Below are 23,209 nucleotides of genomic sequence, written 5' to 3'. Positions count from 1 at the left end.
CAATTTCATTAACTCATCAGAGGCACCAAGGATCTGCCCAGCTTTCTCTACTGTCCATGCTGGATAAGCCTCTTTATCAGTTCTCTTTTACTGAATTAGTTCCCAGGTTTGGTTCCTGACTATACTGTTAGGAGACCGAAGATATGAGTGTTTTTGTGGTACTGTGCAGATAGCCCCATGAAGAGCTGCAAAGACTAAACCCACAAGACATGCAGGACCATAACAGCTTCACCATAATGTTACAAATGCTATCAGTTTTCACTTCAGTAGTTATATTTCTCTGGAAATAAAGTTACACTAAAATGGTGATTTTTTAAAAAAAATTATTTTCAATTTTAGGATGCTTGCCCACCCAAAATCCTATTTACTCAGAATCATATATAATAAGACCAGCAGTGTTTATTAAAGAACTAGACACTAAATATTTTGGACTTTAGGCCACAAATACTCAGCTCTGTCCCAGAAGCTCCAAAGCAGCAGTAGGCAGTATGCAAGCCAACTGAGTGGAGCTGTGTTCCAACAAAACTCTGTAAGAGCAGCCCGCTGACCCAGTCATTCACTGACTGAGAAATATAATACAGAAAAAAGACATTTAAATATTTAACACTACAGGTATCCAGTTATGAAAACATCAGACAGTTTGAACTAAACCACAGAGAATATAAGAATCATAGATTGGAAGTAATTTTTCTTTTCTGAGATGGTCTCACATATCCCAGGCAGGCCCCAAACTGGCTCTGTAGCCAAGGACGACTACGCACTTCTGATCTTCCTGCTTCTACCTCCCAGTGCTGGGGTTATAGGCACGCGTCACGTGATCAAAGGGCCTTGTGCACATTAGAGAAGCACTCCACCAGTTCAACGACACTCCAGGCCTGCCTTGGAGAAATGTTTTCTTCTGACAACATGACTACGCATAGCCCCTCTCTTCATTAAAGTGAATTAATGCTCAAAATATGGCCTAAAAATACAAAAGCTACAAGGACAGTTATGGTTAATCCGAGAAAGCCAAGCTTAAGAGTATTTTGAAAAGAACTAATGAACAGTATGCAATTGGTCCACGTGGAAAAAGGAAAGCTGGAGGGCAGGACAAATCCCAACTTTCCACTTCATTTCCCACGATGCCTTGCGTTCTTTACCACCTCATATCCTGCACTACTCTTGCTCCGCATCTGTAAGCATCTTCCGTAGCCCAGGCTGGACTAGAACGTGTGAGCTCCTTCCTCAGCATCGAGGGTACTGGGATTACAGGCACAGACTGTCACAGCTGACTGACAGGCATCTTGGAGACACTCACCACCTGTTTCTGTTTATAACTAGCTGAAAGAATATCTTGAGTTAACTATCTTGATAGTTAATAAAAGTCTGCTAAATGAATGAAGTATAAAATCCCTTCTTCTGAATAGCAGCTCTCACTGAGTAGAAATTTTCATAATCGAGACTTTTTACTGTCTCCTGCTTCATGTCCACTCTAGTGAACACAGAGATGGAAAAAGCTCCCACAAGGAGTCTCAGGTGTTCGTTTCCTCTCTTCCACTATTTTTCCATTCGCTATTCTAAAAGACTTAGCTGCAATAACTCACGGAATACCAAGAATCATATGATTTGAGAATACTGGTATTCTCATTAAACACACATTCCAACCATTTCACTCTTCAGTGGCCACAGGTCCTTTGAATACCACACGAATAAGCCTGTCTGTCTACTCTAACAGGTTAGATTATGAAAGATGTAAGAGAGACATGCTTACATTGCACATACTCAAGTGATTGACAAGAACAGGACTCTTGGGAGGATTATATCTAGACAGACGGCTACAAAAGGAAATGGAGTCATTCTGTACCACATCAGATGGTCTATAAATATTCCATCCCCTCTCCATTTCTTACCCTCCCTCCTTCTTAACAGAACTTACTTAGAACTAATGACACTTGTCAATGGCATTTATCTCTCAAAGAAACAACTCCAACGACTGGCCTAAGATAAGGATTTGTATGTTTATGTGTTCAACATTTTCTCCACAAACAAAATGAAAGCTGCACAAAAGGGTTGGGCAGAAGGGCTAGGTGGGCGCCTCCCATCCCCATGCTTGCTGTGCAGGTCACAAAGACAGGCACTGAAACATTCAAAAGAATGGGAGATCAGCAAAGAAAAGATTGAAGAAAAGGAAGACACAATGACTGGTGGGGTTGCTGGCACTCTGAAACTATGCCCGCCTCTTCTGCTACACAGCATCACGACAGTCTACCAGGAGAAGACATGGTGTCGCCTGACTCAGTGGCCTTGTGCATCCTCAGGGCTGGCCAAGACTTTGAACATGTGCCGTTCTACAAGGTTAAGTTCTTCTGTCCCATCTCCCACACTTATTCCCCAGTATCCTCTGAGGAGTCAAGCTGTAAGGCAAAGCATAGTCAAAAAGCTGGGGAACTGGGGTTGTTGCTCAGTTACTGCCTAACATGTGAAAAGCCTTGGACTTTATCTCTAGCAACCTGTAATTAGTTAATTCATTCATTGAGACCTGGATAGGAAGCCATCTATGATCCTTGTCATTCCTTCCCTGCTCTCTAAACCCTAGAGTGACTGCTAGACATGTTTCTCATCTTATAATTTCCGTTCTGATCTCAGCTGATAGGTTGACTGCCAGCCATTGCCCAGCCACCAGGCTGTGAACATGATTGGGGACCTCAGAAGTTCTCTGACATCTCTGTAAGTGTCTCATAAATTTACATTCATATGTCCAGCTGTCCAACCAAAACTTAAGGGAAATGTTGATCTCAGCCATTTAAACCTAAATAATTATACACAAGCAAACAAATTCACCTCATTTTCTTTGCTCTTGACCATGGTCACCCATGGAAGTCTAAAGTTATCAGCATATCTAATGGAATGTACCTACTTCATGAAATAAAACCCCTGGCTGGTATGATGGCTCAGTAGGCAAGATACTTGCTGCCATGCCTAAGGACCTGAGTTTTATCCCTGGGACCTACATGGTGGAAGGAAGGAACTGACCCCTACAAGATGTCCTTTGACCTCCATACACATGCTGAGGCAGACACACACACACACACACACACACACACACACACACACACACACAAATAAGACAGACATGTAATAATTTTTTTTTAAAGAAAAAGCTTCAAAAGGCAAAATAAGCTAATTCTATACTGTGAATAAACTTGAAAACTGCAGCCACTCTAACCCAGAGCTAAAAAGTAAGTAAATAAAGACTAAAGGCAAATCAGATGATAGTGATCTTCTGGTTAAGCACTCTTCCAGAGCCCTGTGATAAATTGCTCCTTCTACCACTCCTGCCACATTCAGTTAAGCGGCAATCATCACATTTTTATTTTTGCTTACCTCTGCCACGCGGTGGGTGGAACTAAACCGAGGCTGTGAGCCAGCCAAAACACAATGCTGGTGGGTAGCATTGAGATCATCTGCAGGGAAAATGCAAAAAATAAAAAATAAAAAAAATAAAAAATTAATGTTTACTAGTCAGTACACACTATCCACTGGTTAACTAAAACACAAACTAAACAGTAAATGTGTCATCCAAGGAACAACAATCACCAAGGAACTAACACTTTCCTTGTATTATGTGTATGTATAAAATAAATCATGCAAACCAGGATTCTTGTATATGTGTACAGATATAGGTCTCATAAATAAATCACCCACACCAAGATGCTATCAATAATGCTCCAGGACTATCCTTGGCAAGTATGGCATATGGTCCCCTACTGACATGTGGTTTATGATGCTCATCCAGTACCATGTTTTCTATCTGCGGACTGAGCTTTACTCTTTTACAGTTATAACTACAGCTCTAGCAGAAACCAGAATCCTTTTCAATTATTTGGAAATGTTCTTTTATTCTAAGTTCACCTTTTTCTGTCTACTTAAAGTATTTATTTTGTCCTGACAATAAACCAATCAAGCATGTTGGGCTTTTGACCAAAATCCAAGCCAATGGATCATGACTCCAGCAAGGAAAGGGGCAGGAGAGGGGAGTGACCTGTTAGTTGAAGAATACTCCTAAAACCACAAGAATCAAGAGACAAATCAGAATCCAGGCTTCTGTGTATTCTAAATACTAAGGTTATTGCCAGACAGAGTCTCTATCACATTCACTTAGGGCATTAGCTCATTTATTAGAGACAAGAATTGAACAGTAGTGCCTCAAAAACATGGGATCTCCACTTTAGGCAATTAGGTCTTTACCAGATATCAAGACAGACAATGACTTCAACTAAGAGCTCTCAGATTACCTCCAAACATAGAAAGGAAACACAAGAGGACAAATGGAAGGCTTCAGCTCCCTGCCAGCGTGAAATAACAGTAACAGGGCTTACCCACTGAAGGCTTCAGCTCCCTGTCAGCGTGAAATAACAGTAACAGGGCTTACCCACTGCTTTTAACAATTAAGTGTTTTTAAACAATGAAAAGTAACAAAGCCAAACAAGGAATCAGAGGTTTCCAAGCCAGGGAAACAGATCCCAAGGGAGAAGAGAATCAACACAGCAGGTCCACACCTGCCTGGAAAGGGGTTCAAAGCCAGAGTGGGCAGGGGAAGGGAAAGGAAAGGACAGAGAACAGAGGGTGGCAAGCCAAGGCAGCCAGATTCCTGAAATGTATGGACTGGGGGGGGGGGGGGAGAACACGCTGCAGGCATTGGCTTAGCCCTAACCTCTCTGTGTGTGAGTAAAAACTCCCAAGGAACGGAAAAGAAGCTTCAGGGAGCAGCAGCCTGAGCAAACGTTACTCATGACCAGGAAGGCGTGGTCTCGGAGAGGGAATGCTCCTAGGGCAAGGTACCAGCAGCAACCCTTAGGAAAAGTGTCTGTCACCTTAGTAACAAGGGTCAACTAGTGCCAGAGCAAGGGTTGTTAGAGATACACCCAGCCAAGCCGAAACAAGTCTCTAAAGAATCCAATTTATTTAAGTAAATTAATTATCCACTGAGGCATAATTTAACATTATCTAGAAGAATGTAACAAAATAGGCATGCATCAAATACCACATAATCTAGTATTCACTGAAAAAATAACAGGAGAAAACCTACATCCACATAAGACATGTACAGATCCTTCTGTTACATGCATAAACTTTAACCTTATACACATAAAGAGAAGCTTCTGGAAATTAGATATTTAGTGTCTGAAATTTAAAAGGCCACTAAATGAGATCAAAGGAAATTTAGACTATATAGAAGAAGAAAAAATGAGTGAACAAAAACACATGAGAAACAAACGCTCCAAAAGAAAGGAAACCTTTAAAAAGACCCCCAAAAATGAGAGCACATCAATGTTTGGAGCACAAAATCCCCCAAAGACCAATACTGAATCATAAGATGTAGACCATTTCCCTTCCATACACCTTACCACTTCACTGAAGACTTGTTTAATGAGCTCCATTTACCAGAAATATCACGTTATCCATCAAGAAAAAAAATCTAAAAGGAATTCTTAAAATTCTTAAAAGAATAAGCAAAATAAGAATCAGTCAAAGAGGGAGGGGTTTTAGATAACACGTATTGGGCAGATAGGAGGAAATCCTAAGTAAATCAACACTGCCCAGACCTGAAAGTATAATCTGCTTCCATTGGCTAATGGCAGATGATGTTTTCAAGGATCACTTACCTTGCAACACGTCAGAGTTCCTTTCCTTTCTAAGGCTGAATAATACTCTCTTGTATGTATACACCGCAGTCTGCTTAACCATTCATTAGCTGATGGGCACTTGGCTCACTTCCATCTTTTTGCTATTGTGAATGACAGTGGTATGACCGGTGGTGCACAGGTATTTCTTTGGGAGGACTGATTTCAATACATTTGGTATATACTTAGAAATGGGATTCCTAGCTTGTATAGTGATTCTGTTTTAACATTTGAGAAAACACCACACAGTTTTCCATACAGCCTTCCATAGTTTATATTTCTATCATTAGCACACAAGCTTTCTAGTTTCTCCACAGTCTTACCAACACTTGCTAGTTTCTGTTTTTCTTTTTTATCACAGCAATATCAATTGGGTGTGAAGGAATACAGGGCTTTTGATATACATTTCCCGATGACTCATCTTTTCAGAACAGAATGAAATAACCTGGTCAATCAAAATTGGTCACAGACTTAAATGTCAAAATGTGTGACTTTCCAAAGACAGCATGACTACTGCTCAGACATTCTAATGAAGATGGAGCCACAGGAACAGAGAGCAGGTCAGCGACTGCACAGGGGATCGAAGTACCAATGCTGGCACCTGGGATCATCACTTGCAAGGATGTAAACAAACATCAAGTGAAGCCCCACCTTGTTGGAAAAGGAGATGCCTCCACTCAGATTCTACAATGCATACAGTCCTGACTAAGAAGGGGGCGAAATTCTGAGAAGAACTTGAGAAATTCACAATTCAGAAACACAAGATTCCTGAAAGCCCAAGATGGAATCATTAAGATAAGCAAGCCCCCCCCCACACACACACACACCTCACCACCTTACTAAAAGCCTATTTCATGCAGTTCTATTCACCTGGGATATCCTGTTACACACCATGAAAAATATGAAAAGGCATTCTAAAGGGCAAAAAGCAGAGCTTGAAAGAATGAGCAAACATCAGAACGAGTCAGATATGACAAGAATGTTAAAATTATCAGACCATTAATTTTTAAAAAACTGTGATTAATATCCCAAGGATCTAAAGGGAAAAGGAGACAACATACAAGAGCAGATGGAGAACTTGAGCAAAGGGTGGGGATCCTCATCATCAAAGAGGAATGCTCCAGATCAAAACCCTCGCAGAGACGCTGAGCATTTCTGATGGGCTCATTAGCAAACAGGGCATGACAGAGGAAAGGTCTCAAAGCTGAAGGTACGCTAATAGAAACTTCCCCAACTGTAAATCAAAGAGAAAAAAAGGCCATAAAAAGTAGACTATGGGAGAACTACGGCACAGCTATAAAAGGTATAATACAGGTATAATGGCAATAGCAGCAGGAAAACACTGACGGAGAAAATTAGAAGCAACGATGAGTAAAAATTGCCATAAGTGACCATCACACACCATTCCACGGAAGCTCAGAAAACAAAGGTGAGTGTCAATAACAACACAGCATCCCATACTTGCTTAGGTCCTGTTCATTGTTTTTATTTGTTTTGTTTTGTTGATGCTGGGACTGAACCCAGGAGATGCTAAGCACATACTCCACCACTGGGCTACACCTCCATCCTGATGTATCACGTTCAAATTTCAGGAAATCAAAGACCAAAAAAAAAAAAAAAAAAAAAAAAAAAATGAATGAAGCCAGAAGGGAAAACAATTCATCTATTTTAAACAAAGATAAAAACGACATCTGACTTCTCAGAAACTGTGCAAGAAAGCAATGTGGGAAGTTAAATATTTAGCATTGACAATGAAAGGTGAGCAACCTAGAGCTCTGCCACATGAGAGTACCCTTCAAAGGTAACGGAGAAATCAACACTTTTGTCAGACAAATGAAAAACAAAATAATTGTTTAGACTCACATTTCAAAAATGTTAAGCTTGTCAGAAGAAAAAACAATGTGGGTCTGAAACTCGGTCTCCAGAAGCAAAGAAGACATTTCAGGAAGAAGAGGCGAACAGTAAAAGCTACTGCCTTTGACCCTTGCTCTCAGCGACAACAACTTGTCACTGCATTATAAATGACAGAAGGACATAAAGGATGAGGCGAGGAATCTGAAATACTTTGTTACTTTAGTGTACCTCAGTGATTGCTATGAGTATTGGGATTATATCGCTAGCAATCCACAGAGACAGTTCCCACTACAATAGAGTGCTCTTTAAGGAAGCTCTGGATTAGCCATAAACATAGCTTACAAATTCTGGGGCACTGTTTAAAAGACAAAAAAAGAGAAGTATCAGTGATATGTAGAACAGAAAAAAAGAATCATAAAAATATTCAAAACCACATGTGGCGGAAAGGAGGGAAAAAGACCAAAAGCCAACAGAAAGCAGCACAAACATGGCAGTTACCATGTCAACTAGATCAGTAACCAGTCATCTAAATACGCCTAGAGCTTTCAGAGGACGACTCAGAGACAATTCAATTTGTTGCTGCAGGGGGAGGGTACTCAGGCTTCGTGAGGGAGGGTCACCTGCCTAAGGTCATACTGGAAATGACATAGGTGTGGTCTTACCCCAGCTATAAAAGCTGTACAAGAAAACCATCGGGCATACAGGTTCTGGTTTCACCTCCTTCCTGCCTCTAGGATTTGGACAGTTAATGTGAACTTCCTCCACAGTTGCTTTACTGGGAAAACTATAAACCCAACAGTTCCAAATTCATAGTTATCAAATCTTTGAGAAAGAGAAAGCGCAAGAAATGAGCTTGGAGTTTTTGATCCGTATAATGTTCTGGGCTGACTACAAGATGTGTTTGCTTGCATGCACGCTGCTATCCCCAAGGTGGGAAGTTTGCCTCTTGGATATGAAACTTGAAAATTGTATCTGAATTTTATTGAAAAAGTTGAGACCATCGAAGTTTAAAAAGAAAAGCCCAACTAAATGCTGTCAATAAGAAACACAATCTAAGTAAAAAACACATTTAAGTAAAGGACTGGAGAAAAGCATGCCACACCACATTAATCAAAAGAAAGCCAGTTGAAAGGAAGGGTGCAGAGAAGCCAGGGCTCTGGACTCGCAGTGGGGACCTTATGACAAGGCAGCGGTGGCCGCTCTATGTGGCTGCATGTGGTTTCACCAAACGCACAACTGTACCCCCCTGTGGCTGCAAGGTGCTAAGTGAGCAAATAGAAACTGAGTGTGGAAAAGCACTTCATAATAAACATACTGAATAATGTGCAATATCAAAAAAGAAAGCTAATGTGGTTATATTAATATTAAAGAGCTGACTTCAGGGAGGACATGGTATAACCATAAACCCTTTGGTTCTCTGAGAAAATAGAAAAACCATTATTGCATATCCACCTAATTGTAGAACTTCAAAATATGCAAGAAAAATCTGATAGAACTGTGAGGATTATAGATGGACACTTAAAAATTCCTCTGTCAAAAAAGGAAAGAGACAGCAGATAGAAAATCATTGAGGAAATAACTGAACTCAACAACACAATCAATCAACTGAATACACAGTCAGCAAGACTGCTTTATCCATCGACAGAATACCCATTCCTCCTGAGCTCAGACACACGGGCTCCGGGGAGCGCACGTTCTGGACCATCTTACACCCATCACTACATTTAAAACAACTAGGACTAGGCCATATCGGCCTCAGACCACAATGGAATTAGGAGCAGCAGCTATAAGATGATTAACAGAAAGACAACTAGAAAAGTTCCCAACCACATAGAGCCTGAAAAATACACTTCTACAGAATACAAGTCACAGAAAAGAAAAAAAAAAAAACTCAAGAAAAATTACAAAGGATTATGAATTAAACAAAAGTGAAATTCTACAGACTTTTCCTGTAATTGTGACAAAATACCTCAGAGGGTCAACTAAAAGGAGGAAGATAAAAGACAGATGATAGCTGACTGGCACCATCGTTTTTAGGCGAAGAGGCAAGGCATAAATACTTCGGTGAAGAGGCACAGTGGAGGAAGGTGCTCACTTCATTGTGGCCATGAAACAGAAAGAAACAGAAAGGGACCAGGGTAAGATATCCCTCCAATGATATCCCCCAGTCTCCGTCTTGTGACCTACACTCTCCAAACAGGTTCGACCTCCCAGTGGTCTGCTTCGCTATGGATTCACCAGTATATTAGCCTGTGGATGTTTCATCATCACAAGCTAATCAGCAGCAGCAGCAGTCCTCTCTGGGACCAAGCCTTCAACACATCAGGCTTGGGGGGAAGCATTTCCCATCTGCACCACAGCAAGTCAGAGGGACATACTGAATGCACTGTAAACTTCTCAGAGAAAATGTCCTAGCAGCAAATGCATATAGTTAAAAGGAAGAAAGCTCTGAAACCAATAATCGGAGCTTTCATTTCAGAAAACTAGAAAAAGCAAAGTATACTGATCCAGCAAAAACACAAGAAAACAAGTAAAATTTAGAGAAATTAGTGAAATAAAAATAGAAAACAGGGGATTATGTTCAAAGTACAAATATTCTTGTATGGAAATGTCCTTATATCAAAATAGAACTGACAAAGAATACATACAAAGGAAAACATCATATTATGCTTAAAAAATAAACAAGGAAACCAACAGAATCTATGAAACCAAAAGCTGCTATAGCCAAAACACCAATAAAATCAGTAAGACTCTAGATAGGCTAAGAAAAAATTAGAACAAGATACAAATTACTAATATGAGAAATTAATGAGTTGACAAAACTACAGACACCATGGACATTAAAAAATAATACATGAATAACACAACTATTTCTACCCCCGAAATCTGATAATCTACGTTAACTGCATCACTTTTTTGAAAAGCATAAAATGCTAAATTTCACATAGAAATAAACAATATAAATACACAATACAAATAGTCCCATCTTTATAACTGAATAGATAATTAATAACCTTCCAAAGCAAAAAGCAACTTATCCAAACAATATTGACATTGTATTCCACCAGACATTGATGGGAGAGTTTAGGCAGCCACAGAGGTGAGAGTATGGACATTCATTCTACACGATCTGCCTTTCTCTAATGCCAAACACAGGAAAACAGTACAAGAAAACCAAAGCACAACTTCTCATTAGCCCAGGGGCAAAACTCACCCCCCCACCATCACACACAAAAATCTTAGCAAATTGAATTCAACAGTGAATGAAAAGAATTATTCATTGTGACCAAGTGGGATGGAAGACAGGTTCAACATCTGAAAATCAACCGATGCAATCCATCTGATCAAAAAGCTGAAGAAATATATGATCAAACCAACAGATTCAGAGAACAGTGTGAAAGAATCTAACATCCATTCATGTAGAAAAATGGTCAGCAAGCCAGAAAGAGAGAATTTCCCATAGAGAATACAAACTCCTAACCCAACCCCAAATCCCCACAGCTAATACTTCAGGGTGGGACACTGAAGTAAGAAGCTAAGTCCCCTTCCCCTCACCACTCAACATTAGACAAGCTCTGTAGGAATGATACAACAAAAGGACCTGGAAGGAACACAGATCTGGAAAAAAGAAATAAGCTATCTTTGTTCACATCTGACAGACTGTTAATGCAGAAAAAAAAAATAATAATTCACACACACATAAAACAAACAAGCAAACAAAATAATAACAAAACCCACCCCATACCTAATAAGCAATAAGCCATTGTAACAAGGCTGCACAATACAAATTAAAATTAAAAATTACTTTCTATTTAATAACAATGAAGTTTAAAATTAATAATATGATTTATATTAGCATACCCTTAATTAATAAGATGTAATTCCAAAATATGTTTACAATCTAGGACTTTGGAGTTTTATCTCAGTGGCAAAATACTTGTGCAGCATGCATGAAATTCAGAAGTGGATTCCTAGCACTGCAAAGTATAATAAGTAAAAGATCTGTATTAGGAAAGCCATGATGGTGGAGGAGTTGAAGGGCCAAGCATTTGGAAAGCTGTCCCTTGTTCATGGGACTCAGATTGAACCCTGTCACGATATCAGCTATACTCAGCCTGTTCGGTACATTCAGCACAAACCTGGTGAAAATCCCAGCAAGATAACTACTTGTAAGGTTTAAATGGAGCTAAGAAGAGCCTAGAAAAGCTAACCCAACACTGAGGAAGAAGTCATTTTAAGGACTAATACGACTTCACACAGGATTATATTTTAAAGCTACATAATTGAGACACCGAGATCGTGGTGAGCCAAGACAAGATCAATGAAACACAAAGTGGGTCCCAAAATACATCCACAGAAATTAAACCACGGGTCACTCACAAGGGAGCATGGTAAATTTATAAAATGGAGCAATGCCAGACTTTCCAACAAATGATGCTGGGACAACTGGACGCTTATGCCCACATAGAAACACAAATGTTACAGAAATTTTACCCATGGTGGCTAAAACCTGGCACTGAGCAAGATGTCCTTCAGTAGGTGAATGGATTGACTGTGGTACACTCAACAGTAGAATAATATTCAGCACTAAAAAGAAGTTAGCTTTCAAATCAGGAAAAAAAATACACAGGAACCTTAAGTCTATAGTACTAAGTGTCAGAAGGTAACCTGAAGGGGCTGCCCACTGTAGGATTTCACGTCTGTGACATTCTGGGAAAGACAGAACCATAGAGACAACAAAAAAAAGCCAAAGGTTTTCAAGATGGATAATTAGACAAGCACAGAGTATTTTCAGGGCATTGTAACTATTTACTCTATAGAATACTATAATGCTAACTACATGTCATTATATATTTTTCAAAACTCATAGAAAATACAACATGAAAAGCAAACCCTAATACAAACTATAGACTTTTGATGATAGTAATATGTCAATCTAAGTTCACTGATTGTAGTAAATATACCACTGCAGTGTGAGATGTTGCTAATGAGGGAGACTGTTCGAGACTGTGCATACATGGGGCAGGAGTCAGTAGAAACATTTCTGCAGCTTTGTTATGAATCTAAAACAATAAAGTCACTAAAAGAGATGACAGGCTGACATATGGACAGACAGACACAGATGGAATCTCACCATCAACTTGACTGAATGAAGAATCACCTAGGAGGAGGCACACTTCTGGGCGTGTCTCTGAAGACATTCCAGAAAGGAGTAACTAACTGAAAGGGAAAGACTGATGCTAAAGTGGGTAGCAGTGAGCTAGCAATCTGAATGGAATAAGATGGGGAAAAGGAGAAAGTGAGCAAGCCAAACACTAGCATTCATTTCTCTCTGCTTCCTGATTCACCAAGATGAAAGGAATCTCAGCCAAAACTTCTACCACCATGAATGTTAGAATACAGCCCACCGTGGGCTGCACCCTTAAATGACAATAACCCTTCCACTCTTAAGAAATCTGTAACAGTGATGAGAAAATTAATTAATGAGAGTGTGTGTACATGTGTGAACACACACACACACACACAGAGAGAGAGAGAGAGAGAGAGAGAGAGAGAGAGAGAGAGACAGAGAGAGAGAGAGAGACAGAGAGACTCTCTCTGTCTCTTACCATGTAGTACTTGGTACCAGCTCAGGACTCCACCAGCAAAACTATTACCAGATATGATCCCCTGCTCTTGGATTTCCAGCAGTTTGAAGTAAAACATCAACTTTAGAAGGTAGCCTGACTTGAGTGATTCATTATAGTAATGGAAACTAATAGAAGCCTGAAAGTTGACACTGGGAAGCTATCGAGGAGACTTGTAGTGGGTCAAACAGAGGTTGACAGTGACCCACACTACAGTGAGGGATGATGAAGAGTGACTGGATTAAGAATGCTTTAGGGAAGGAGTCTAGAACCTCTCGATGCATTGAGTAAGCTAAGTGGGAAGAACAGCAAAATTAAGATCAACTCTTAGGGCTTCAAGGAAAAACTGACTGAAGGTGAGCAAACCACAAAACATTAGAAATGATACAAACAAGAGTAGAAAAGACTAGTGAGCTGAACGAAACACCCGTGGTATATCTGGACCTTCAAGTGCAGACATTAAGTACAGCAATACAGAAGACTAAAGCCAATCCAATTGTGTAGACTTGGTGGCCAGCCTGACAAGGAGGGCCAAATGAACATTCTCTCCTCCAGGGTGCCATCTCTGAGGACTAGGGATACACTAAGACATCTGTAGAGGCCCTCTGGAGTGTGTTATCCTCACCATTTACCTAAAGGACTTTCAGAATCAAGCAGAGGAATGAAAAGCAGGAGTCAGAGGGAGTCCGCAGGCCAGACTTCTGGAAAGAAAAGTAGCAGGTCCAGGAAATGCACACAGATGTGTGTATCTACTCAAGGGCCTTGTTACCGCGGTACTATCAACATCAGGACCCACAGACATCACCAAGGAAAGAGCATCTTCAGGGATGTGTTTGTTAAGTGCTTGTCTTTCTCTGAGTGGCAATGAACATAGCTAGAGCCAATTGGCAAACACCCTACGCAGGAATTCTTTGGTGTGTGAACCTTTACTTATATCTTTGCAACTCTCTGGTCAAACGACTCTTTGGAAAATGCTTCCAAATGCCTCTAATTCTTTGTGACTTTTTGGGAGGGGGGGGGGGAGTCCCTTGAATTTTCATTTTAGAACTAGTTTATCTAAAACTCCAAGTCTCTAAAAGTGGTTCGGTCTTCACGGTTGAAGATCTCAAAGAATATACTGAGGCATTCCCACTTAGAATAGAATAAGATCTATTCTTAATACATTTTAAAAAAGAAAACACTGAAAGCACGTGGATTTGTTGGAACTATCTGAGAGTATAGCTAAGAAAACTACCTCCAATCACAGCTAGAATCAGGGTCAACAGATTATTCAACAAAAGAACAATAGAGAAAGCACTGGGCTGTGGGTAGAGAGTATCCTGGGTGTCCAATGGAGCATGAAATCTCATCTCACATCTAAAAGCCACGGATGCACAAGTTCAATGGTACACCAGGGCAACCAAGCTGGGATTTTAGCACGAACAGCCCCACAACCTGAGACTCCTTTGCCCACGGATAAACCAAGACAGGTGGTCACCCTAAATCTGCCCAGACCCCGAGTTCCCTGGTTTTGTCATTCAGTGAGTCACGGGAGGTGACTTCACCCAAATTTCTTAAAGTAACAATCAGGAGCTTGGCTCACGGCACTCCTGAAATAAATAGGTTGGATAGTGAAATCCAATCTCCCTGAGCTCCCACAGTCACGGAAGCTCCTCATTCTCGCTCACCTGTCCACTCTCATCTCTCAATCTTAATATTTATGACCTGACTTTTTTTCTAGATGTTGGGACACCCTTGAGTGAGAACATTTTCAGAACTGAATAGCTGATAGGAGGGGGAAGGGAAACTTGTGGTAAGATGTCAGACTAGACAAAGACACTGTCTTCCTCCTTCCCAGAGAAACTTCACTGGAAGATAAAAACACCAAAAGCTCTTGCAGCACCACGCACTAGAGAAAGGGCTCAGGACTCCGGAAGCCAGTGTCTGTGCTAGAAACAGGACAGGTGGAATCAGACTATAGAAGGGCAAAGGAAGTAGATACGTGGCTGTCTCTCAAAGAGCAGCCTGCCTAATACATACGCAATTGGATCCCAAGAGGAGTGCTCACCCTCTGCACAGGATCTGGAGAAGCTACAGGTGCCCAGAGGCCAGGGCTACTGTCACTGAGGGACAGCACTGGATGCTACAATGCTGCTGTTGCCAGCTGTGCTCCGAGAAGGGGGCCAGGCAGGTCTGAAGTGAGGGCTTGGAACAAAAAGCAATGCTCCCCAGAGTCACATCTACTCACACAGCAAGCATCTCTGTCACATGAAGACATACACAGTTATGACACATGCTCCAACTTACCAAGCTGCCATCTTGGCTACGGTAACACATTTGGCCAAAATTTCATCTCTGTCTCCCACAGACAAATTACAAGGAGCCAATAGTAGTCCTCTTTTTATAAGGATAAACAGACAAGAAGAAACCACAGATTTAGGCAAAAAATACTACAGTTCAAAGAAACAGAACCACTTTGACTGACAGAGCCTCTGAAGCGGGGCTCAAACTGAGAAGGAGACAGCTAGAAAATTCTCAACTCTTTTAGAAGACACTCGATTCTAGTGTCTCCTAAGTCTTCATTTTGCAGCTGTTAGAAGGCCAAAGCTGATGTGAAAATGGAATCCTATGAAATCAGTGAAGATTGCTGGGTTTTGTTTTGTTTTTAACTAGAACTGTCACACTTAAAGTGACACCCGGCATGAATGGCATGCCGCTGGCTTGCCAAAAACAAAAACAAAAACAAAACAAAAACAAAACAAAAAAACCCCAACCTACTGTAGTAGATGAGGGAGCTAAAGAAATACCTCTGGAACTCAGAAGGAAATGCAAAGGCAGGCATAGGAGAGGCAAGACACCAAAATCCTGAGAAAGAAAACAAGCAAGCAAGAAAGGATACACCTGTTTCCAAGGCTGCAAAAAGACCTGACTTTGTGCTTGACCAAGTACATAAATACATTCTGACAAAAATTAAATGTAAAACATTGTGGCCAGGTGTGGTGGTACACAACTTTAATCCCAGAACTCAGGAGGCACAGATGGGTGGATCTCTGAGTCTGAGGCCAGCCTGGTCTATCTACATATGGAGTTGCAGGCCAGCTAAGCCTACATGGTATGACCTTGCCTCAAAAAATAAACAAACAAAAAAATTACAAATATTGTATGACAAACATCATTGTCAACTTCATGAGATTTAACATCGCCAGGGGAGCACATGCTGGGGTGGGTTTATGAGGGTGTTTCCAGAAAGGTTAACTGAGTAGGAAGACCCACCCTGAACTAGACACCACCATCCCCCTGACTGGGGCCCTGGAGTGAAGAAAAGGGAAAAGCAAGCTGAGCACCAACACATGTCTGCTTTCTGCCTGCAGATGCAACGGGACCCACAACCTCACAGGTGTGTAGCCATGCCTCCCCCACCATGACGGAATGCACCCTCGAACTCAGAGCCTAATAAACCCTTCCTTAAACTGCTTTTGTCATATTCTGCCCCAGAAATGAGAAAAGTAACTAACACAAATGCCACAACCATGCTGTCTTGTTCACTATAGGTGGTAGCATAAACTGAGAAAGTTATGAGAACTCCATCTTAACTATTCTTACTTAAGACTTCTTTGGCTAGTCAAGGTCTTTGGTGGTTACGTATAAATTTTATTAACTTTATCTTGTATTCCTGAAAAAACAAAAGAAAAGGTTGATAGGAATTTCAGAAAGTTCTAATTCATTTGGTGGTAATATGGACATATTAACAGAACTGGGTTTTTCTAATCCATGAACATGGGCTACCCATCCATTTGTTTGTGTCTTCAACTTCTTTCAACAGTGTTTTATAGTTTTTGGTATACAGAACTTTTGACTTTCTTGATCAAACTTATCCCTGCATAATTTCTTTTGATATTATTGTAACTGGGATTGTCTACTTTGTTTTTTGAAGTTTGCTGTGTATATAACGGCAACTGATTTTTTTGTTTTGTTTGGTTTTGGTTTTGGTTTTGGGTTTTTCAAGACAGGCTTTCCCTGTGTAACAGCCCTGGCTGTCCTAGAACTAGCTCCACAGATCAGGCTGGCATTGAACTCAGAGAGATACACCTGCCTCTGCCTCCCATGCATTTGTTATAATCTTCTTTGTAGTTATGCCAATAATAATTGGTGACTTTGGTAACTGATTGGTTCATTTAATAATTGGAGCTCCAGACATAGCAAGCATGTCCACATATAAATAAGTTTCTGACCTCTATCCCCATCATTTCTTCTACTGTTAGCATCATCTGAGTGCTGGGATTACAGGCGTGCGCCCCGACCTCCAAGCAGTAACTGACGTTTTATGTTTATCTTATATCTCACAACTTTACTGCATTTATTAGTTCTAACAGGGTTTCTGTTTCGTTTTGCTTTTTGCATTCTCTTTTTAGAGTTGCTCATATCTACCATCGTCTGCAGTCACAGGCAGTTTTACTGCCACCTTTCAAATCTGAAAGCTTTATTTTCATCTTGCCTAAATGCCGCATCAAGTATTATGCTAACTAGAAGAGCTAACAGTGGGCAGCCCTGCCTTGACATGTGTGTGTTGTCTTCTCACATAAGACACTGGAAGATGCTGAGTCTGCCAAATGTTTTTCTGCATTGCTTTCAATCATCACACGATTTATCCTTTTATTGGATTAATAGAACATACAACAGTAAGTAATCAATATGCATATGCTTAGCTGTCCTGCCCACCAGGGATAAAGACCAGTAGATCTTGGCATGTGATCCCTTTGTTACTGAGTATAGCTTGCTAATATTTTGTTAAGGATTATCTATGCTCCTCAGAGATACTAGGCCAGTAATTGTCTTTTCTCCTACTGCCTTTCTCTGCTGTTATGAGGGTGATGATGGATTCATAACTCACACCTGGAAATGCTCTTGCCTTTTCAGTTCCTTGGGAGATTTTTAGAAGGACTGTCATAGGTTCTTTAAATGTTTGGTGTTAAATCTGGCAAAACCCTCGGAACCTCGGCTTTTCTCTGGTGCAAGGCTGTGATTACTAGTCCATAATCATCACTACACATCTGTCTGTGTTGATTCTCTCCTTCATCACAAGTCTGCCTCAGCAATGGTATGTGTCTAGGAGTTTATCCCGTTGTCTAGGTTACTAAATAGGTTGGGATAAGGCCACTGGCAGCAGTCTCTTAAGATCTATTGCTTTCTGTTGCACAAGTTGTTAGGATTTTGCATTCATTTCTGACTTTATTTCTCTGTTCTTTTTCTTGATGTTGTTGAACTTCTCAAAAAACTAGAATCTTAGTTTTGTATATTTTTCTACTGTCATTTTGGTCTCTATTTCATTTATTTCTACTCTGTTCTTATTATTTCCTTCCTTCTGCTAGTTTCAAATTAGTTTTTTTCTCTTCTTTTCCTAGTTTCTTGAGATATAAATTCAGGTTGTTTACTTGTGGTCTTTCTCTAATATAACCATCTATTGCTATAAACTCCCCTCAAAAGTTTTGGTATTTTCATTTCTCTAAAAATGTTTTTAGTTCCTTTTATTTTTAAGAAACTGGTTTTTGAGGAGTTCTAAAATTCCAGTATGTGTGAATTTTACAGAAATTTCAGTACATGAATTTTACAGAAAAATACAATACACTGATATTTCTGCATATAACATCGTTGTGGTAAAGATGAAAACATTAGCTTCTTAAGAGTGTCATTACTTGTATTGTGGCAAAACATATCATCTAACCTGGGGATGCTTCCTGTGCACTATACACCCGCTGCTGGAAGGGCTGCTCCACACATGGCTGTTAGCTCCTTTGGGTTGACATGGCTGTCCAAGCCTGTTGTTCACTGGTTTTCTGTCCGGATGATCTATCTATTATTGAAAATAGGGAGCTGAGCTCTTCTCTCTTTTATTTTATTTATTTATTTTTTTTTTTGGTTTTTCGAGACAGGATTTCTCTGTGTCGCTTTGCGCCTTTCCTGGAATTCCCTTGGTAGCCCAGGCTGGCCTTGAACTCACAGAGATCTGCCTGCCTCTGCCTCCCGAGTGCTGGGATTAAAGGCGTGCGCCACCACACGCCCGGCCTCTCTTTTTTATATATATTGCTAAATATTTCTCCCTTCAGTTCTAATATTTGCTTCATGTATTTAGGTACTCCGGTGTTCATGAATGCACATTTGCAACCACTCCATGTCTAACAGTTTAACGACTTATTGTTATTGCGCATGACCTGCATCTCTCAGGAGCTTGTGACATCAAGCCTCACTTGTCTGATGTAAGCACCGTCACCTTTGTCTTCAGTTGTTACTTCGCACATAACTTCTCTTGTTACCCACTCATCTCCAGGGAGTATCTGGCGACGAGAAGTATCTGGTGGGTTTTACTTTCTGCTGTTTCAGTTACTGGCAGTCAACTCAATCCAGCATCCTTCATCTACATCACGATGGCATCCACATCACGATGGCACACCAGGATCACCTCAAGTACATAATCTTTGTGACGTATTATCAGAAGATAATCAGCCCCTGTCTGAGTGTCACAATAGTCTCACTTGGCTCCATCTCATCATGGAGGCTCCATATCACACCTCAGCACAAGGAAAGGGGAGTATCCTCTGAGATGTCTGGGGGAAATCCACATACACGGAATTTTATTAGGGTAAATTATACTCATTCTATTAGTCACTGCTATTAATAAGAACTTCTATTGCAGCATAATTATAGTTGTTCTATTATAGTTATTACTATTAATTTCCTATACCTAACTTATAAATTAAACTATCTTAAATTCACATTATAGGGAAAAAACAGGAATATACCAGGTTTGGCACACCCATAATTTCAGGCATCTACTGGGTCTCTTGGAACATGTGGCTAAGGGGGAGCTACTGCAGTTGGTTTTGTCTTTTGAAAACTCCATGCAGTAACTCTGTAAGTGCACATGATTAGAGACCTGAACCCATGTGTTTACTGCCATTTTTTCCACTGCTTTCTGTTAGTGTTTTTGCTTTCTTCCTCTTGTTCTGGCCTCCTCTACAACGTGGTGATGTTCTACAGCGGTACCTTAGATTCTTTTGTCTGTGTCCTCTGCACCCACTGCCTGTTTCTCTGTGTAACCCACAGTAACAACTGTCTGTTAGCTGACTAATGACAACACCACCAGAATACTGTGCCTCAGCTGGTCCACTCACACTCTGTGCTTTATGTCCGTTCAGATCCTTCATACACAGTGTGTCCATGAGTACAGCTACACTGGTTTTTAACACTTTGTCTTTGAACTTTTATAGGAGAGTTATTATTTATGTGACACAATTACTTTACTAGAGAATTCTGAATTATAGTCTTACCTTTGTAGTGAGTTTCATACTCTGTTTTCATTTTGTCAGTCAGCAGCCTTTCATTTCCACAGGAAGATGTCTCTTTAGCAATTCTTATCGACAAACTGAATGGTAATGAATGCCTAGATCTTGTGTTATGTAGATAAGAATTCCCCTTACTGTTATTTCTGAAGGACAGCCTTGTCATGCTTAGTACTATTTGTTGGCAGATTTTCTTTTGAAAAACTTTGAATATTTCATTCTTCAGGATATTTTGGGTTTTTGTTTTTTTGGGTTTTTTGTTTTGTTTTGTTTTTGCTAAGAAACCACTAATTTCTAAGTGGGCTGGCCTGCAGCTTGGTCAACAGACAGCTAGGCTGATATCTGGCTCCTCAGAGGCAAGCCTGGACTGTCGGTCCATAATATGGGCCTCTGTCCTTGGTTTATGGGAACTAGCCTGGGGCCTGGACCAATAGGAGCAAGCCAGGCCTGGCTCACAGGCACCACTCCGGCTCTAGAGTCTGTGGAACCATCATTCCACAGATGTGGAGTCCAGTTGCCCAGATGTGGCCCCTGCGTCAAATGTGGCGTACAAGTGCTGCAAAGACAGTCAACAGGGAATCTACCCGGAGTCTGGGTTCCCAAAGACAGACAGAGATCCTGGGGCTCTGGAGGCCAGACTGGAATATGGGCCAGTGGAGATAGGCCTGGTGGTGGCGAGACTTGGCATGTCAGGCCAGAGTCAGAAGGGATGGGTCTGCAGATAAGATACTCACTTCACTCCCCACCCCTGCAGAGCCTGTCCCCCTCAGTTCTATGCTCCCCCACCCCTGCAGAGCCTGTCCCCCTCAGTTCTATGCTCCCCCACCCCTGCAGTCTATCTCCCTCAGATCTATGCTCCCCCACCCCTGCAGAGCCTGTCCCCCTCAGTTCTATGCTCCCCCACCCCTGCAGTCTATCCCCCTCAGTTCTATGCTTCCCCACCCCTGCAGAGCCTGTCCCCCTCAGTTCTATGCTCCCCCACCCCTGCAGTCTATCCCCCTCAGTTCTATGCTCCCCCACCCCTGCAGAACCTCAGTCAGAGTGAAGGAAGTGACAGCGAAGCTGATCAGCCCTTCCTGCATCCTCCTTGTTTTATCCATGCTCTACCTGCACACACCCTCTCTCCTCTAGTGACTCAGTTACTCTGAAGGCATTCTTGTGCGTAGATAACTGTTCACACAGCATTTCAGCGAGGGCCGTGGTGCTGAAAACGCTATTTCACTATATTGTTCGAATGTAAAAGATGACTTTATACTTGATTTAAAAGTGTAATATCCAGGACTATTCACTGAGAGAGATACTGAGGCTAGGACTGTCAACTAAATGAGACGCAGACACTGGAGAAACAGAGTCACTCCTAAACATAAACAAAGATACCAAATGTAGGAAAGATGCAAGGAGACTTTAAATAAATGTGTTAGAAGTATTATTACTAGCTTATATAGTCTTAGAGTCTGTAAATTCTCTACAAACTGCATGGCTCATTTCTTATTAATTTCCCAATAACACTTTTCTTTTCTCTGAAACTCAGATACATCATGCTTTAAAGATACAAATGGAAGTTTTCAATGGAGAGGTATTCATTAACAACAACAAAAGAAAACGAATGAAACAAGCAAAAAGGAATGGTAAAGCCTGTCCAGTGAAGGCTAAGTTCTGTAAATGTACAGGACCAAAAGCGTTTCTACACACACACCCGGGGCTAGGTGTGCGGCCCAGCAGTGGGGGCCTGCCTAGGACTGCAGGTCCTGGCTTCCATCCCCAACCACACGAACAACGCCAAACAAGGCAGACGCAGGAGAAGCTCACCTCTGACCTCTTGTTTTAAATTAACTTGTAGAATGTTTACTTTGCTGTTGTATTTTAAGGAGAACAGAGTCTTGAGGTTAGGAACCCATTTTTGATTTCTAAAGACTCATGAAGATTTTAACCCCACCTGGCAAGAGCCACCTTCCCGCTTTCCTCTTGCACGCTGCAAGCCTTCCCAAGGCCGTGCAGGGACAGCTGGGGAAACTGAGGACTCTCGTCCTTCTATCTATCTAGAGACAGAAAAGTGGAGTGGAGTGCTTTCTCCTTTTGTCTCCTTTAGACACAGCCATCACTCCTGCCTACTACTCAAGAAACACGTGAGGTGACCTAGTTAGTGACTGCAACACAAGCAGCCCCAGACACCTCCAATTCTGGGCCTTCACACGCTTTCTGATCTTCTAACTCAGGTCTTCCATGCAGGTTTCACCAGCAGTTGAAGAATATGTAGACTGGTAATAAAATTTATATTATTGTAAATTATATAAATTATTATATTCATATAAGCATATCATACCCTCAGTAACCAGTACAAAATTAATCTGACATTCAAACAAGATGATAGCATAGCTTTAAGATTCATCTGAATAGTGCCTGAGGAGAAAAGGGGGCATTCTCTCTAAATGTGTACTACGTTTCTGTTTTGAACAAGCCTCTAAGTTAGATGTTCTCAACCTTCCTAGTGCTGACACGCTTTAATATAGTTGTGGTGACCCCAATCATAAAATGATTTTCCTTGCGACATCATAACTATCATTTTGCTATTGTTATGAATTGTAATGTTTCTGATGGTCTTAGGTGGCCCCTGTGAAAGGGTTTTTTGGGCCCCCTAAAGGGGTCATGACCCACAGGTTGAGAACAGCCGCTCTAAGTGCTATGTAGTTCACATACACTCACACTCACACATACTCATATACACACCCCCCCCACACACACACACACA

At 41.1% G+C, this 23,209-nt stretch overlaps 1 protein-coding gene across 2 annotated transcripts in view; it reads right to left on the bottom strand.

The window, feature by feature from the left end:
* The window catches only part of Fto (FTO alpha-ketoglutarate dependent dioxygenase), a 362,821-nt gene that overhangs the window by 201,112 nt on the left and 138,500 nt on the right, over positions 1-23,209 (bottom strand). For both annotated transcript variants that reach the window (XM_059264553.1, XM_059264552.1), the window contains exon 5: positions 3,364-3,443. In XM_059264553.1, coding sequence (XP_059120536.1) covers positions 3,364-3,443 — 80 coding nt within the window. The remainder of the gene's footprint in view (positions 1-3,363; positions 3,444-23,209) is intronic.

Source organism: Peromyscus eremicus, chromosome 5, assembly GCF_949786415.1.
Source record: "Peromyscus eremicus chromosome 5, PerEre_H2_v1, whole genome shotgun sequence".
Taxonomy (NCBI): Eukaryota; Metazoa; Chordata; class Mammalia; order Rodentia; family Cricetidae; genus Peromyscus; species Peromyscus eremicus.
Note: the sequence above shows the minus strand (reverse complement) of the source record. Positions and strands in the feature narration are given on the sequence as shown.